At 38.1% G+C, this 17624-nt stretch overlaps 3 protein-coding genes across 4 annotated transcripts; 2 read left to right on the top strand and 1 right to left on the bottom strand.

The window, feature by feature from the left end:
* Window positions 1-251: 251 nt before the first annotated feature.
* zcchc9 (zinc finger, CCHC domain containing 9) lies at window positions 252-5590 on the bottom strand. The gene is given in 7 exon segments (XM_048181084.1): window positions 252-1205; window positions 1286-1354; window positions 2169-2261; window positions 2353-2466; window positions 2469-2502; window positions 5002-5363; window positions 5569-5590. Coding segments are annotated over 6 exon segments (777 nt in total). The 5' UTR covers window positions 5356-5363; window positions 5569-5590; the 3' UTR covers window positions 252-1092.
* A 689-nt stretch (window positions 5591-6279) lies between these two features.
* Window positions 6280-10933, top strand: LOC125262362 (zinc metalloproteinase nas-4). 2 transcript variants are annotated; one of them, XM_048181083.1, is made up of 10 exons: window positions 6280-6508; window positions 6636-6689; window positions 6765-6827; window positions 6913-6959; window positions 7593-7674; window positions 8267-8381; window positions 8561-8589; window positions 10247-10328; window positions 10428-10549; window positions 10816-10933. In XM_048181083.1, the coding sequence occupies exons 1-10, from the start codon at window positions 6469-6471 to the stop codon at window positions 10845-10847; spliced, it is 666 nt and encodes a 221-aa protein (XP_048037040.1). In that variant the 5' UTR covers window positions 6280-6468; the 3' UTR covers window positions 10848-10933. The 2 variants fall into 2 exon arrangements, with proteins under 2 accessions (XP_048037040.1, XP_048037039.1); XM_048181082.1 differs by having other exon boundaries at window positions 6308-6508; window positions 8561-8733.
* Window positions 10934-11646: 713 nt separating this feature from the next.
* Window positions 11647-13983, top strand: LOC125262361 (alpha-2B adrenergic receptor). The gene is made up of 2 exons (XM_048181081.1): window positions 11647-12224; window positions 12417-13983. The coding sequence occupies exon 2, from the start codon at window positions 12573-12575 to the stop codon at window positions 13908-13910; it is 1338 nt and encodes a 445-aa protein (XP_048037038.1). The 5' UTR covers window positions 11647-12224; window positions 12417-12572; the 3' UTR covers window positions 13911-13983.
* Window positions 13984-17624: the final 3641 nt, after the last annotated feature.

The raw sequence follows: 17624 nt of genomic DNA, 5'->3' as shown, positions 1-17624 counted from the left end.
GGGTTTGGAACAACATGAGGGCGAGTAATTAATGACAGAATTTTCATTTTTGCAGATTTAAATGCTCAAATTCTTTAAAGTCTGATTGGCTGTCAATGTTCTTATTAATCAGCTGGGAAAAATCTTTCTGAAAGTGATTCCAATAATATTGTTTCCCTGTGTTTTTGTTATAGCTGTGGTGTGGTTTTGTGAGCAAACACAATGTTTCTTGGGGGAATGCAAAAGTTGCTAGAGAAGAGAGAAGCATAAAATTGTTCTTATAAATTTAATATACCAACAGAAAAAAAACCCCAAAAAACACTTAATATCTCTCTTTTATAGAGTATATTTGTACAAAGTGTCTTGTAAATAAATGCTGTTTTTCATATTCAAATTCTCTCCAACTTACTTGACAATGAAAACACACAGTCCATGATAATTAATAATAATTAAAGGAATACTTGACCCAAAAATGAAAATTATCCCATAATTTAGTCACTCTCAAGTCATCCTAGGTGCGTATGGACTTGCCGAACACAATCGGAAACTCTTCCCAGGTTTGAAATGGCATTGAATCTAAATCTTTATGAATTTAAAATTTTATAAACTGTAAATCACTGGCTTCTGGCAACGGCCACACACATGCTCATGAAAGAGTGACATCTGACCCACTAAGGTGAAAATAGAGGTCTTTTGCAAAAACCACGTAACTCTTGTGAATGCGTGTAAGGCCGTTGCCAGAAGCCAGTGATTATAGTTTATAACGTTTTAAATATGGATATTTTATATATATCTTTTAATATAACTCCAATTGTGTCTGTCTGAGAGAATAAAGTCATATACACTTAGGATGGCTTGAGGGTGTGTAAATTATGGGATAATTTTCATTTTTGGGTGAACTGACCCTTTAAATCAGGCACATATGTGATATCCACAAGTCTCCAATTTCATCACGAGAATCTTTAACAGCAAGTAAATGGTCTCGGAACGGGAAGAGTCACTTTTGTGTTTAAAAACATCCATGGCAGACAGTGAATCTCTGGTGAAGACCCCATGACTGCAGAAATGATTGGTTAAATGTCCAATTCTGGATTTCCCCCCAACAGCTGTGGATCAGAACACCACCACCTTGTCTTTTTTGGGTTGCACTTTCTTCACAGGCACATGTACGTCCTCGTGGTCAGCGCTGATTCGATTGGACAGCCGGCCAAGAGTGATGGAATTGGCTGCAAAAAAGAATTTTGAGCTTAATATATGTTTCCATTGATACAAACACTCCAGTGGATGTGTTCACATTGTGACTCACTTGAGCTCTGGTGTTCAGGACAATCCTTCTGAAAGTGTTCCACTGAGCCACAAACACGACAGCAACCGCCTACGGGAACAAAACACCACAAGAACAAACTTGAGTGTTAGCATTTGTAGATATTTAAAGCTTAATTCTGACATATGAAATAAGAAAAAGTCTAATCTTTTGAAATGGAACAGATTATTGAAGCTTATTCAAAGTTTGCTTGTTTTTTTTTTTTTTTTTTGAGAGAGAGAGAAATGAACACCTCAGTTTTATTCAAAGGTCTTTGAGTAAAAATATACAATTTGGTGCAGATGTTATTTATGACCAAATAGTAAGATGAAATTCTTATAGTTAGTAATGTCAAAGAGATATTTATAACAGTATAGCAGACTACTTGCATAAAATGCATATAAATATCAGTCGTCACTATATCTCCCAATAATATGACTCAGTAAAATTATATTTAAAATGCTTAGTTTTATGATCAAACTCTGTAGATTTTATTATGGTGAAAAAACATAATGCAATTATGAATGACAGATGAACAAATAAACATTCATCAAAAGCCTGATTTAAAAAAATAAATAAATAAAAAATAAGTTGCTTCAGTCCCGTAAGTGTTCATCTTGAAATATATTACCAAGATATAAAAGTTATTAAGTTGACTTTACATAAAACAATACAAATCAGTAAAAATTTCATAGCAAAAAGACATGAGACTACAACCTGAAGGTGGATTTTACAATTATACTAAAAGGCAAAAAAGAAAAGAAAAAGAAAAATATCAATCAGAATACAGAAGATTGAAAAACCTGTTGTACACAGCAAACTTTTAAATGTGCGTATCAAATATGATACATTAGGCTTTATGGGGTTAAACGGGTAAATCACTGACCTGCAGCATACAGTCCTTTTGGGTTGTCAGGACAGGCTTTGGACAGATGACCAGTCTGACCACAGATAAAACACTTAGCGTATGGGTAATTACCTAGAAAACAGCAACATTAATATGATAAATCATAGCAGGTTTGATATTTTCATACATTTTAGTTGTCCAGACTTCTCAATCATCCACGTACCCATGGCAGGATCCACTTTAGCGCGACATCTCTGGATCTCATGTTCAGTGGAACCACAGCGATAGCAAATACCGCGGCCCATCTCTTCATCGTTATCTGCTTCCGGGCAGTCGCGAGCCCGTGACCAGGCTTTCTGCAGTTGAAGCAAATCTAGATCGAAAAAGTGAGCATATGTATGAAAGTTTTTTCTGCCACAGAATAAAGAGGTAATTACAATATTTTCTCTCACAACTAACTTTTATTCCTCAGAATTCTGAGTTTACACGTTGCAATTTTTACTTTTTTTCCCTCTGAATTTTGAGTTTACATCTTGCAATTCTGACTTTAATTCTGACAATTCTATTTTTTTGGTTTGTTTGTTTCTGCCACAAAATAAAAAAAAATAAATAAAAGTTAACTGCGACTTTTTAAATTCACAATTTTGAAGAAAAAAAGTCTGAATTGTGAAATATAAACCCGGAATTGAAAACAAACAAACAAACAAAAAAAATCTATATGGTGGCCACGAATTAATTTGTTCCCACGTCTTACTAATTCATCAGCATTTTTTACTAATTTGTTCCCATCGTTTTAAGTAAGTCATGCTCACATGACATTATTAATTCCCTTGTTTTGCTAAATTGTGGCCATGTTGTAATAATTAATTACCTTGTATTAGTTCAATCAAAATGAGTGAATGAATTAGTACAACCACGATTTACCAAATGGAGGGAAGGAATCCATAAGTCGTGGACCGAATTCTTAATTTGTGGCCACAAATTAACTAAAACGAGGGAACAATTTAGTAAAACTAGAGAGAGAATTCTTAATTCATGGCCACGATATATAAATACTTGTCCACATGTCATGTGCTCAGATATAAACTCAGAATTGTGAGGGGGAAAAAAAAAAAAAAAAAAAAAAATTACCATTTTATTTTTGTTTGTTTTTTTTATTCCTTGGTGGAAACAAGCTTCCCTACATACTGTCAACTCCAGAATTATTCGCACTTTTGATAAATATGAGCAAAGGTGGCTGTGATAAATAACTCTGCATTGTTTATCCTTTTGATCTTTCAAAAAACAAAGACACACACAATTCTAACCTTTCACTGAAGTAAAAATTGAAAGTGGGGGGAAACTCACATTATGAAATAAATGTTTTCTCCAATCCATGTTGGCCACAATTATTGGCACACCTTGACATTCTTATGAGTAAAATATCTCAAGTATATTCCCATTCATATTTACTTTTTTTTTTTTTTTTTTTTTTTTTTTTTTAAGCACACCAGGGTGATCATGAACATGAAATTGTCCAGCCATGAGGAAACACAAAGGCCAAATTCCCTTAATCATTCATCACAATGAGTAAAACCAAAGAATATTGTTCTGATGTGCAGCAAAAGATTGTTGAGCTTCACAAATTGCTATAATAAAGCTAAAGCATTGAAAATTCCCTTTTCCACTATCAGGGCAATAATTAAGAAGTTCCAATCAACTAAAGATGTTACAAATCTGCCTGGAAGAGGACGTGTCTAAATCGTCCTAATGCGCGATAAGGAGGAGAGTTTGAGTGTCCAAAGACTCTCCAAGGATCACAGCTGAAGAATTGCAGAGATTATTTGAGTCTTGAGTCTCAGAAAGCCCCCCCCCCCCCCCCCCCCCAAAAAAAAAAAAAAAAAAAAAAAACCAGCACCTACATCCCCACAAATTGTTTGGGAGGGTTTCAAGAAAAATCCTCTGCTCTCATCCAGAAACAATCTCCAGTATATTCTGTTGTCAGACACGACTGAAACTTCAAACGGGACCGGCTTCTATGGTCAGATGAAACTTTATAAAAAAAAAAAAAAAAAAAGCTTTCTGGCAGCAAACCCACCAGATGGGTTTGGTGCACACATGGATAAAAAGTACCCCATGCCCACGGTTAAATATACTGCTGGATTTTTAATGTTGTGGGCCTATTTTTCTGCTGGAGGTAGTGGGCATCTTGTTCAAATACATTTTATCATGGATTCTATCAAATACCAACAGATTAAAAAAAAAAAAAAAAAAAATCAAAACCTGACTGCTTCTGCTAGAAATCCAATAATGGGCCATGGTTGGAACTTCCATCAGGACAATGATCCAAAACAAACATCAAAACCAACACAAAAATGTGTCACTGAGCACAAAATGAAGCTTCTGCCATGGCCATCCCAGTCCCCCTACCTGAACCCTAAAGAAAATGAGTGGAGTGAACTGAAGAGAAGAAGCACCAACATGAAGCTGGAATCTGAAGGATCTGGAGGGATTCTGTATGGAGGAATGGTCTCTGATCTCTTCTCAGGTGTTCTCAAAACTCATCAGGCATTATAGGTGAAGACCGTTATCTTGGGAAAAGGATGTTGCAATAATTGGGTGCCAATAACTGTGGCCAACATGAACTAGAGAAAAACATTTATTTCATAATGTGATTTCCCCCCCCAGTTTCCATTGTTTGACTTCAGTGATAGGTTAGAATTTTGTGAATGTTTTGAATGAAAGATCAAAAGGATTAACAATGCAGATTTATTTTCAAAACCCCATTATGATCATATTTATCAAGGATGCCAATATTTCTGGAGTAGACTGTACGTGGTTATTGTATATAAAGACTCATCTACAATCATTTTACATGCATTCAAATCCTCACCATATTATTCTTTTTAACGTTTTGCCTCTTTATCCGTCTGTTCTCTCGTCGTTGGTCTTTCTTCAGTGCCGTTGCCACATCTTCTCTCAGGTCCCGGTCCGCAGGTGTCCTTTTCTGCAGCGTCTGACCGGTCTGTTTTAAATACTCCATAAATCCATTCACGTCGTCACTGTCATGCTCTCGTTTCTCCTTTTTCGGGTTGGGTTTCCTTACGCCTGCTCCCCGCTGGATGTGTCGGTCACCGCGGCTTGTTCCTGATTCTCCAGCATTCCCATTCGCCTTCAGCTGCTTCCATGGTGTGGCATCTGCTGCTTTGTTTTTATGGACGTTGTTCGCTCGGGCCCACCTCGTCATTTTGAGTTCTGTTAGAGTGAGAGAACAGGTTTATGATCACTAACCCTCACGTTGTGTTCTGGGCATTTTGATGCCGAGATTTTCTTTTTAGCCCAAAATGCAAGCTAATATTACTGAATTGGACTAAAACTTACTTGCTCACACAGAGTATAACAACTTCCCAAAGAAGATATCAGTGATTTTTTGGGTTGTCATTTTTAAAAACATTCTTACCCTTGTGGTGTTCCCGGTCAAAAATGACTAGCCTAAAAAAAAAATCCCTTAAAAATCTTGTTATGTCATATTGCCAAATGAATAAACTTGAGTGAACTTATTCGCTTATAAACTGAGGTGCATAAGCTCAGATCAGTGAGGCATACATCAATTAGTTCAAAAAGGAAATACAAAACCTGTGCTAATTAAGAGAAAACAAGTTGACAAAAAAAAAAAAAAAAGAAGAAGATTGAATTGAATGTTTGGTGATAGCATAATGAGAGATTTACAAGGAATTTAAAAGGCCGGTCATTTTTGACCAGTAACACCAAATGAGGTAAAGGATTTTAAGCACACAAGTGCTAAAAAGGATGAAAACAATATATATATATATATATATATATATATATATATATATATATATAAGGGATATTTCAGATGCCTCACAGAATAGCGTGAATATCATAACGAATAATTATAAACAAGGAAACTAGTTACAGTAAAATAACCCTACATATTCCGGCAGATAAAGCATTATAAAACATTCATAGGTGGTGTAAATATACGTATATATATATCTCTCGTAACAAAAAACAAATAAAACTAATATATTAATTGTATACGCTCACCGCAAAAGATGATTTTCAGCTGTCAACAACAAAACACCGCTCACGTGTATATTATTACTGTGTCCCACCAATAAAGGCATCCGGAATGAAACTACAATGTGAGCGTTATTGGTTCCGCCAGAGTGACCGGGCGTCACCGAAGTTCATTGAATTAATTGTCAATCAAGAGTCTCGGGTGGATAAATAATTAGCACAATTAGTGTTTAATTAGCACATAGTGTTTGAAAAGACACTTTTGCTTAGTCGTTTCATACAATATTTATCTCTGTCCACAAGCTAGCGGCTTTTTTAAATGATGTGGTTCGTTTTGTTGGTTATGTGTTTTTGTGAAGGTAACGTACATTAATTCCACCAATCACATAAATCTTTTATAAGTTCTTAGGGAATGCATTATATATTCAATCTACGTTCATGGTTGTAGCATATAGGTTGATATAAAGTTGTTTTTGTGTTTATAAGTGCAGGAAGTTCCTGCAGACACACTGAAGGTCTCTGATATACAGCATGATGAAGGTACAAAGTTTTTCTTTTTTAATAAATAAAAGCTTGAACTAAAAATGTATATGACATAATATATTTTATCCACAGGACATATTAACTCGTTGAAGAGTGGACAGCCTAATCTGAGAATACCAAGTGAAACAGCGCTGGGTAAGACAACAGTGTGCCCATAAGAACTTTTAGTCCTGATATATGTGTGTATATATATGTACGTATATGTCAATGTCTTTAACAGATTTTGAGGAAGACTATGCTGTACAGGAGGGGGATCTCTTACTACCTGTAAGCCCAAACTATACCTTTTATATTCACAATGTTGTTTTCCATGTTCTTCAAAATATCTTCCTTTATGTTCAGGGTGAGTAAAGGATGACCGTTTTTTTTTCATTTTTGGGTGAACACACACACACAGACAGACACACACAGTAAATTTTGAGATTTTGGTCTATTTTGCATTGATAGCATGTCTTATTTCAGATTCAGACTGCTTAAGCATGCATAATACATATTTAAGTGTTTTTTGCACTTTATCTATTTGCGTCTCTAGATATAAAGATATCTTTAAAGACTGTTTTTTTTTTTCCCCCTCATGCACTGAGCCAGAAATCTCCACTTCAGCAGCATGGACATACACCAAACTTGATTTATAAAACCTTTTGTATGGTGAAAGATGTTTTTTTTAGGCTGTGGACATTATTTCTGATTCATGGAGTGATGATAAGAGATGTAAAAAAAAAAAAAAAAAAAAAAAAAAAATCCCCTCTGTAAAACTCTATCTAAATCTGAATTTTGAACCTGGCTCCAATGCTCAGGTTTCTATTCTGAAACACACGTGACAACCTGCCCTGACCTGATGTTTGTGTAAAACACCCCTGTCCTCCTGACAACACGGTTCAGACTCTGTCTTTTATTTAGAGTGACAGGAACGCAGTGAATCAACTGTGGCCCGGGGTGGATGGACATTTACCAGTCCCTTATGAAATTGATTCTGCTCTTGGTGAGTTTTCTTCATGTTTGGTGGTATGTTTTCTGCAAAATATTATACCTTCGTACCCTAATACCTTCATATCCACTGGTATAATTTCAATGAATAGATCTAAACTCTGCAAAAAGAAGGGTCCCCCGGTCCCTTTTTCAAGATACTGTATTTTAAAGATGATTTTGTAAAATCCAAATAAGCTTTACAGATCTTTATTGAAAAGTGTTTTTCAAGCTTCTTCATAAACCGTTATTGCCTGTGGAAAAGTCCTCAAGACACTAACAGTTTACAGGTGGTAGACAATTAAAGTGATAGTTTACCAAAAAATGATCCCATGATTTACTCACTTAGTTATATTTAAAAAGAAATATTCTGGCTCTTCCAAGCTTTATAATAGTAGTGAATGGGGGGCGAGATTTTGAAGTCCAAAAAAAGTGCATCCATTCGTCATAAAAGATATCCACATGGCTCAAGAGGGTTAATAAAGACCTTCTGAAATGAAGCAATGGGGTGTGTTTTTTTTTTTTTTTTTTTTTTTTTTTTTTTTTTAAAGTTTAAATGTAGGAATAATGTTTAGTTTCTGTATATGTTTGTGGTTCATGGCCTTCAGAGAGCAGGACTGAAGACATTCTTAAAGCCTTAAATATGATCTCTGAGAAGACCTGCATCGAGTTCCTTCCACATACTAAAGAAACGGACTACTTGCACTTTGAGAAGAGCAATGGGTGAGTCACAGATTTTAGCTTCACAAAAAAAAAAAAAACCAGCATTTATCGGGACATTTACTCATTGTCTTTGTCAGGACACTTTCCCTGTATGTTTCAGCACTATATTTTTCCATCTAGTGCCATCACCGAACATGTAATCTGATGCCAATAAATGGCTAGTTTGCTGTTTCCTAAAGGTGTGCGTCTTACGTCGGCTGTATGGGGGGTGAGCAGCCAGTTCTGGTTGGGCCGCACTGTAAGGTTGGGAACATCTGCCACGAGGTCCTTCATGCCCTCGGCTTACACCATGAGCATTCCCGCTTTGACCGTGGTGATCATATCACTATAGTTTATGAGAACATTGTGTCTGGTATGCATAATATTACTTTCATTTAGCATTTCACTGCTATCCAAAAAAAATCCTGAAGGATTTCTAATGGAATTCCTTTCATAATATGGAATTCTGACGGAGTCAAAGTACCAAGTAGAATCCACTAAAATAATATTCTATTAGATAAACTGATATTAATAGGAATTTTAGATTACCAGTAGCCTTTTTTATTTTAAGAATGTTCCTTTTTGATCCAAATTCCATTTGAGTTTGGTTCCAAATTGCTTTAATTCCATTAGCATTCTTTTTCATAGTTTCTTTCTCCCTCTTTGTTTTATTTATGTACTACTATTAATGTAACTAATATAATATATATATCTCAAACTGATCAGGCATAACATTATGACCACTGACAAGTGAAGTGAATATCATTGATTATCTCTTCATCACGGCACCTGTTAGTGGGTGGGATATACAGTATTAGGCAGCAAGTGAACAAGGGCCAAATTGTGATGGCTAGATGACTGGGTCAGAGCATCTCCAAAACTGCAGCTCTTGTGGGGTGTTCCTGGTCTGCAGTGGTCAGTATCTATCAAAAGTGGCCCAAGGAAGGAACAGTGGTGAACCGGTGACAGGGTCATGGGTGGCCGAGGCTCATTGATGTACGTGGGGAGCGAAGGCTGGCCCCTGTGGTCCGATCCAACAGACGAGCTACTGGAGCTCAAATTTCTCAAGAAGTTAATGCTGGTTCTGATAGAAGATGTCAGAATACACAGTGCGTCACAGTTTGTTGTGTATGGGGCTGCATAGTTGCAGACCAGTCAGGTTGCCCATGCTGACCCCTGTCCACCGCCAAAAGAGCCAACAGTGGACACATGACCATCAGAACTGGATCTGGAGCAATGGAAGAAGGTGGCCTGGTCTGATCAATCATGTTTTCTTTTACATCACATGGATGACCGTGTGTGTCGCTTACCTGGGGAACACATGACACCAGGATGCATTATGGGAAGAAGGCAAGCCGGTGGAGGCAGTGTGATGCTTTGGGCAATGTTCTGCTGGGAAACCTTGGGTCCTGCCATCCATGTGGATGTTACTTTGACACGTACCACCTACCTAAGCATTGTTGTACACCCTTTCATGGAAACGGTATTCCCTGGTGGCTGTGGCCTCTTTCAGCAGGATAATGCTCCTGCCACAAAGCAAAAATGGTTCAGGAATGGTTTAAGGAGCACAACGAGTTTGAGGTGTTGACTTGGCCTCCAAATTCCCCAGATCTTAATCCAATCGAGCATCTGTGGGATGTGCTGAACAAACAAGGCTGATCCATGGAGGCTCCACCTCACAACTTACAGGACTTCAAGGATCTGCTGCTAACATCTTGGTGCAGATACCACAGCACACCTGCAGGGGTCTAGAGGAGTCCATGCCTCGACGGGTCAGGGCTGTTTTGGCAGCAAAAGGGATACCAACACAATATTAGGAAGGTGGTCATAATGTTATGCCATCAGTTGGCCATCATTGGTTGTACTGACTGCTTTTTAATTTACAGGGAAAGAGGACAATTTTATGAAGAAGGAAGGGAACACTCTCGGTCTGAAGTATGACCTGGAATCAATCTTGCATTATGGAGAGTATGTGTTCCAGTCAAAACATAACCCTGAAATAGTTTGAATGAGTGTGTAAAATCATATGTATGATGTCAAACATTTCACTAGTATTCTGTTTTGCAGCAAATATTTCTCTAGAAATGGAAAACCTACAATTCTGCCCAAAGAGAGTGGGGTAAAGCTCGGCCAGAGGGCTTACTTGAGTGATCTGGATGTGCAAAAGCTCCGGAAGCTGTACCACTGTGGTATGTCTTAATATGTGCTTTTACCATACGCCCAGAAATATATGGCTAATAAGGCAGGATATGCAATATGACTGAGGAAACGTACTGTATGTAGTATGTAAATATGTGATCACTCTGACGAGAGGAAGTGATCTGGATTAATAGCAGTAGCTATAAAAGCGTGATGTGGTTATTTGTTTTTATCTTTTCCTTGCCATTGTACCGTGGTTTTGACATTTGAGAGTTGGAGCTGCTCTTCCTGAATGAATCGGCTTTCTTCGTTTCAGATAAGAAAGAAGGGGACCAAGCAGCATCATGATGCATCCAACTGCTCTGTTTGAATGGTTTCTTTATCACACAGGAGTTCTGAATCTAAGAGGATAAATAAAGGTTTGAAAATCAAAATATGGATGGCTTATTGTGAATTTATGCCAATTATATTGCCGTCTGATTTAAAATGAATTCATTGACAGGTCCTCCAGTCCACAATTCTAGTTCTTAATGTCATTTTTAAATTTTGTCCAGTAGGTGGTAGTCACTGTTCACTGTTTTCCCCCCTTAGTTTTGTCTCTTTTTAGTAGGAGAGTAATGTGGAGTTTTATCAAAAAGAAGTATGAGATAGATATACAGACCTTTTTATTTACGCCATTTATTCTATAGAATATATTGCAGTGTAGTGTTTTTCTTTTGGGATCTTAAATGAATTTGAGTTACTTTCACCAGCATACTAATTACAATCCCCTTTCATGTCTGGAGAGATGAATGTGTTGCAGTACATCTGATATCGTCGTCTTGTGTTGTAAAATCATCTGTAAATTTGCAATTTTTCAGCGTCATCTCTGCTTGGTTTCCATTGTTTTTCTTTGTAAATATCACTGTGATGTTGACTTTAATCGTTGCACTCGCGCTGTTTGCGGCTTCTCGCGCGTTTTTAGAACGCTTATCAAGTTGAAAGAAGTTAAATTGAAGTTATCTTTGTCTTTGCCGTTTCACTTGCTTTTCCCCCATAGTTGTTTCTTTTCTTTTTTAATAATAATAAAAAAAGCGACTTCACGTCATTCAGACGTGACGTCATGACGAGGGTATCAGCCTGACGTCACGGCGGGGGACGCTCAGTTATAAACTCAAGTCAGTTCATTCTGGTGACCGATGCGCAAAGCTCTATGAAACGTCTAGAAAGGAAATTGAGAAATGAATGAAAGGACTTTTGTTTTTATTCAGTTGATACTGAGAAAGTCTATTTTAAAATATTAAAAGCAATTATTTAAAGTCTTAAAGACTGGAGCTTTCCTTCGTGGATTTTTCTCTGACATGGAAATGTTTATGCAAAGACCATTTCTCTTAATAATCGTTGGTATTTGAGGAACTGTAGTTTTGGTTCGGCTGGTGCGCGCGTTTGGAGATGGTGAGCCTTTTCACTCATCGAGAAGCTTTCAGAGCTCTTCAGACAATCATAACTCCACGGAACTATTATGTTTGAATTAGTTTTATATTTCTGCATTTTCAGTCCCTTAGCTTTTGCTGCCTGAAAATGTGTATTTTGTTTTGACGCGCTAGTGTCCGTGCGCGTCTCCAAGCGCGTATTTCTTCCAAGTGCGCGCTGCCGTATTTTTGGACAAGAATCGGATCAGTACACGAGACTTTCGTGTAATTTGAGTGACTTACAGTGTCTAAAAGATGTTTGGCATAAGCTGTGGTAAGTTAATGCCGCATTGTTTTTATTAATAATGGCAGGTTTTTGCAGTTATGCATGTTTTGCATTACTTTAATAATTTTTGCCTCTGCAAAAAGAGTAATTTTGCTGATTTATTTTTGAAGTGAACGGACTGCACGACCCCCTTTTAATGCAAATGCAGTATTTTGATTAGTTTTTTTTTTTTTTCTCGAGATTTGCCAAAGGAAGTACCTGGAGGATGTCATTCTTTGCTATAAAGACACCTTTCACTTTCAACAATTTTCTAAAGAAAAGAAAGTTTTTACGCTAGGATACAAGTCTACATCAAAGACTACTTTGCACTTAACTGTCTAGCCTTAGAACTTAAATATGACCCCTCAAAGCACCAGTAGCCCAGGAGGAGAAAACCTTAGTACATGCAATTCTTATTCCCCTGAAGTCACAGCTGTGTTTGCCACTGCAATGACTCTCATCATGCTCTTCACCATCTTTGGGAACATCCTGGTGATCATAGCTGTCCTGACGTGCTGCTCTTTGCGAGGACCTCAGAACCTTTTCCTGGTGTCTCTGGCTGCTGCAGACATCCTGGTGGCCACTTTGATCATCCCGTTCTCCCTGGCCAATGAGCTGATGGGCTACTGGTACTTTGAATCGTTTTGGTGTGAGATCATCTTGGCGCTGGATGTGCTCGTCTGCACATCTTCCATCATACATCTGTGCGCCATCAGCCTGGACCGCTACCTGTCCATCTCCCGGCCGGTGCAGTACGCCACCCTGCGCACCCCTCGCAGGATCAAGGGCGCCATCGTGGTGGTGTGGCTCATTTCTGCCATCATCTCTTTCCCTCCACTGGTCTCCATGAATAAGACCCCGGAGCAGGAGAATGGGTGTGGCCCACAGTGCAAACTCAACGACACCGTATGGTACGTCCTGTACTCCTCCATCGGGTCTTTCTTCGCCCCGTGCCTCATCATGATCCTGGTGTACGTTCGCATCTATCAGATTGCCAAGAAGCACACTCGATATCCTCCAGGAGAGCCAAGAAAAGACGGCGCAAGCAGCGTCACGTCGGGAAGGGTGGTGCAGAGTGGCAAAAACCAGGGAGGTGTTGACTCTGCGAATGTTCCCAATCAGGCTGCTTCCAGATCAGAAGCCAAAAACCAGCCTCGGGCTCCAGTAGAACGTCGGCAGCGGATGAAACGCTCAAAGAGGTGCAAGGACAACAAAGAGGACAGCTCAAGCTCTGGCTCGGATGTCGAGGTAGTAGGGGGACATAATGCCAACGGGACAACCTCCAATGTGGGGGCGATGGAGCACGGACACCAGACTTCCTCACTGACCCAGCCCTACCAGAATGTCCTCGCTACGTCTAAGGGCAGCCAGCTGGCCTCTTCCAACGTGAAACTAGCGGGAACTCCGAACACCAAGAGGAAAGCCATGATCATCCGCGAGAAGCGTTTCACCTTCGTCCTCGCGGTCGTCATTGGGGTTTTTGTCGTCTGCTGGTTCCCATTCTTCTTCACCTACAGCTTGCAGGCCATTTGCGGAGAGGCTTGTACAGTGCCAAAACCACTTTTTACGTTCTTCTTCTGGATCGGCTACTGCAACAGTGCCCTGAACCCGCTCATCTACACCATCTTTAACAGGGACTTCCGTAAAGCCTTCAAAAAGATTCTGTGTAAAAAGTGTAAGGACTGTACTTTCTGAAATCGAACGCTCCTGAAAAGCGGTTTTATATTGTAAAGTGTTACTCTTTCCTCTAAAGGTGAAGACACAACAATTGTCTGAGTCGTCATATTTCATCCTAACTCTTTCACATTAGATTTATAGCAATGTGACATCAAAATAATGAAAATTTAAAGGTGTTTCTGGCCAAATTCTGTTTTCTGGATTATTTATTATAGTAATTAAATTTATATTTTTCTATTTTTTTTTTTCTCCCCACTGTTTTACCTAAAATTGATTTAAAAAGTAAGAAATGCTTTTATTTGTGCAATAAAAAAATTAACAGTATATCAATTATGTTGTAAGAATGAAAGTAGACCTATATCTGACATTTTATTGAATTACCATGGTCTCTTTAAAGGCTCTAGATTCTGTCTTTATAAATGTCTTTGGATGGCAGATGGCAGGTTTTGGAAAAAGCATATGGAATGTTATTTATTTTATTGTCCTTTTATTATGTCAAAATATCTCAAAGCACAAATGCTGGCCCACTAACAATGATTTTATATTTAAAGGCACAACATGTAAGATTTTCTGATCCAAAAACCATTAGAACAATCAGAATGTACATACGTTATCCCAAATGCTTCCAAGAATGTTTAAATCCAGAGAAATAAGCAATTTTAACCAGGTCACTGACCATGTCCGTGCATCGCCCATCAATGACATCATACTCGTGTTACTCTCGATTTCCGGTTGTTTTAGTTTGTAGTAACCATGGAAACAGCAACGATGCTTTAATACGTGTTTTATTAGACGGGTGAACAACTGGTTAGATACATTCATAGACAGAAAACTAATCATTGTTATATAGCTCAACACAGTAAGTCTTATTGTTTAAATCTTGTTTTCTTGATTTACTGTGACTACCAAGTTTTACCATGCCTAATATCGATCTAGTTTACTGCAGTATGCATTAAGTGTCTCATAGCAACTGCTGAGTGAAGGCACAGAGTAGCACTCTAACAACTTTCAACACACAAATGTATCTGATATGATAAACAGCACTGCTTTACCCCACATACGTTTGACTGGAAGAAGTGGAAGCGGCGACTGCGGCACAATAAAAGCTCCACTGCTCTCGAGCCATGTGTCGTGCACGTCTAGCAATCACTCCAGCGGCCTCGTTTCTGCTTGCGGAGCACTCGGTCCTGCTCTGCTTCATACTACGGTAACGTAAAAAATCTCATCCATGAACATGATTTCTGCCCAAGTCCCGTCCCGATTCTTTTCCACCGGCTGCAGACGTGAAGACAACACCTCCTGTGATTCCGCGAAATCAAAGCGTCATCAAGCTACGCCTTTGTTTTTAATACGCAACCTCTAGTGGTGAAAAACTACATATTGTGCCTTTTAAAGGGTTAGTTCACCCAAAAGTGAAAATAATTTAATTTATTACTCACCCTCATGTTGTTCTACACCCGTAAAACCTTCATTCATCTTTGGAACACAAATTAAGATATTTTTGATGAAATCTGATGGCTCATTGAGGCCTCTATTTCCAGCAATATCACTGAACCTCTCAAGATCCAGAAAGCTTCTAAAGACATATTTGAAACAGTTCATGTGAGTACAGTGGTTCTACCTTAATATTATAAAGCGACGAGAATACTTTTTGTGCACCAAAAAAAAAAAAAAACCTTTTCAACAATATGTAGTGAAGGGTGATTTCAAAACATTGCTTCAAAGATTTATGAATCTTTTGTTCTGAATCAGTGGTTCAGAGCGCCAAAGTCACGTGATTTCAGTAAACAAGGCTTCGTTTATGCGATCCGAACCACTGATTCGAAACAAAAGATTCGTAAAGCTCCGAAGCAGTGTTTTGAAATCGGCTATTGCTAGATATTGTTGAAAAGTAGTTTTTTGGCGCACAAAAAGTATTCTCGTCGCTTCATAATATTAAGGTTGAACCACTGTACTCGCATGAACTGTTTTAAATGTTTTTAGTACCTGTTTCGGATCTTGAGAGGTTCGTGACACTGCTAGCAATAGAGGCCTCACTAAGCCCTCGGATTTCATCAAAAATATCTTAATTTGTGTGTTCCGAAGATGAACGAAGGGTGTAGAATGACATGAGGGTGAGAAATAAATGAAATTTTCCTTTTTGGGTGAACTAACCCTTTAAGCAAAATATAACTTCTTGCTGCTTTTGATTTTTGTGGTGAAATATGACCCCCCCCCCTTTTTTTTTTTTTTTTTTTGGACTGGTTTTGAAATTCATTCCTAAGGATAAATACATTTTTGAGAATTGAACAATGGCTTCCTCTCTATCCATACATTTAAATAACTTCTATTTACTATTCTCTTGAGAATTTACTGACTTTGATTTCATCAGCAGTTCCTTATCCTGAACCGAGCAGATATATCAGCATCAGCACGCATTCCAAGCGTTTTTGCATCAGCTGAGGTGCCACATCACACATGAGGAACTCACACGATTGTCGGTGTGTCTTTCTGGAAACTCTCTGGCCTCCAGGCTGTTTGTTGCGACCTTTCCAGTTTACTTTCAAAGACAATGCGGCTCTTTCTTGGAGACACCTCTGGCTCCACTGGATATGAGAAGATTTCAGAGCACTTCACCTCTCTGGGAAAGTGCCAGAGCTCTTAAAACCCAAGAGAGGCTTCATTCTCTGGGGTGAGAGGAAAATAAAGCAAATGCATATCAAAATGTATGGCTTAATCTAGCTTTAAAATAGAATATGTTTAGATCAAAAGCATGGTGTTTTGGTTGTTGTCAGATTTTAACTAATGAATGACATGGATTTCCTTGGATTTCCAAGAAGAGTCTTCTTGGTTTCTGTTTTTGCTTAATTTGATGGATTCTGATTGAAAGTAATGGACATTGTGTCTGCAGTCGGATGCTCTGGGCTATCAGATCCCAGTCTCCCAGTGTTTTTGTGTAAAGAAAAAAGGGGCAATTATGTAAATGAATTGTGCACTGATTAGTGCACAGATTAATGCATCCTGATAAGACTTATTATTTTTGTGCTGTTATTAGATGGCTTGTGTGCTTTCATTTAGCTTCTAAATGATATCAGTGAGCGTGTGTGTCTGAGAGTGCAGAGAAGTGGAGCTTGGCATGTACCATCACGTCTTTGACAATAAAACTGCTTCTCCAAATTTGGTTCCATTAAGCGTCCTGCTGAAATGAGCTGTTGTTGTTTGTGAAAATAAATTTACATTTGAGTCATCTACATATTTTGCTGAATAATTTTCGCCGACTGGTGTGCAAGTTTGCTAATGTGTCTCTGCAGATTGTTTTCAAAAATTCATGAAATCTGTGTGGGACGTTTTGCTGGCTGTCTATTGTGTGGCTGGATTGGACTGTGACAGCCAGTGACGTTAGGCAGTGAATCTGAGTTTTATCTTTGATTTACATTGTTATTGTTGTCTATTAGATTTCTTAGAACCATCATATGTCATAATCCTCCATCACATATATATTTTGCTTTGATTTAATAATGCCCACGTACTGGGTGATCAAATAGCACACTGTGTGTCAAATATTTTAAGTTAATATATTTAGTAATATAGTTAATAATATAATATATAACTTAGAAATTAGAATATGGACCCCCTTGCAAATGTGATGTGAAATGAAAATGTGAATAATTTTAACAAAATAAGAGGGATCATATAATATGCATGTTATTTTTGATTTAGTACTGTCCTGAGTAAGATGATTTTTTAAGATAT

This window comes from Megalobrama amblycephala, linkage group LG2 (genome assembly GCF_018812025.1).
Source record: "Megalobrama amblycephala isolate DHTTF-2021 linkage group LG2, ASM1881202v1, whole genome shotgun sequence".
NCBI classification, from domain to species: Eukaryota; Metazoa; Chordata; class Actinopteri; order Cypriniformes; family Xenocyprididae; genus Megalobrama; species Megalobrama amblycephala.
The sequence above is the reverse complement of the archived record's forward strand: the minus strand, read 5'-3'. Positions and strand labels throughout refer to the sequence as shown.

What these genes read in the sequence shown, in the direction of transcription:
- LOC125262362 (XM_048181082.1), top strand. Translation starts at nt 6,469, where the DNA reads ATGATGTGGTTCGTTTTGTTGGTTATGTGTTTTTGTGAAG. An exon ending in TGAAATTGATTCTGCTCTTG is followed by an intron (nt 7,675 to 8,266) that starts GTGAGTTTTCTT and finishes CATGGCCTTCAG; the next exon opens with AGAGCAGGACTGAAGACATT. An exon ending in CACTTTGAGAAGAGCAATGG is followed by an intron (nt 8,382 to 8,560) that starts GTGAGTCACAGA and finishes TGTTTCCTAAAG; the next exon opens with GTGTGCGTCTTACGTCGGCT.
- LOC125262361 (XM_048181081.1), top strand. Translation starts at nt 12,573, where the DNA reads ATGACCCCTCAAAGCACCAGTAGCCCAGGAGGAGAAAACCTTAGTACA.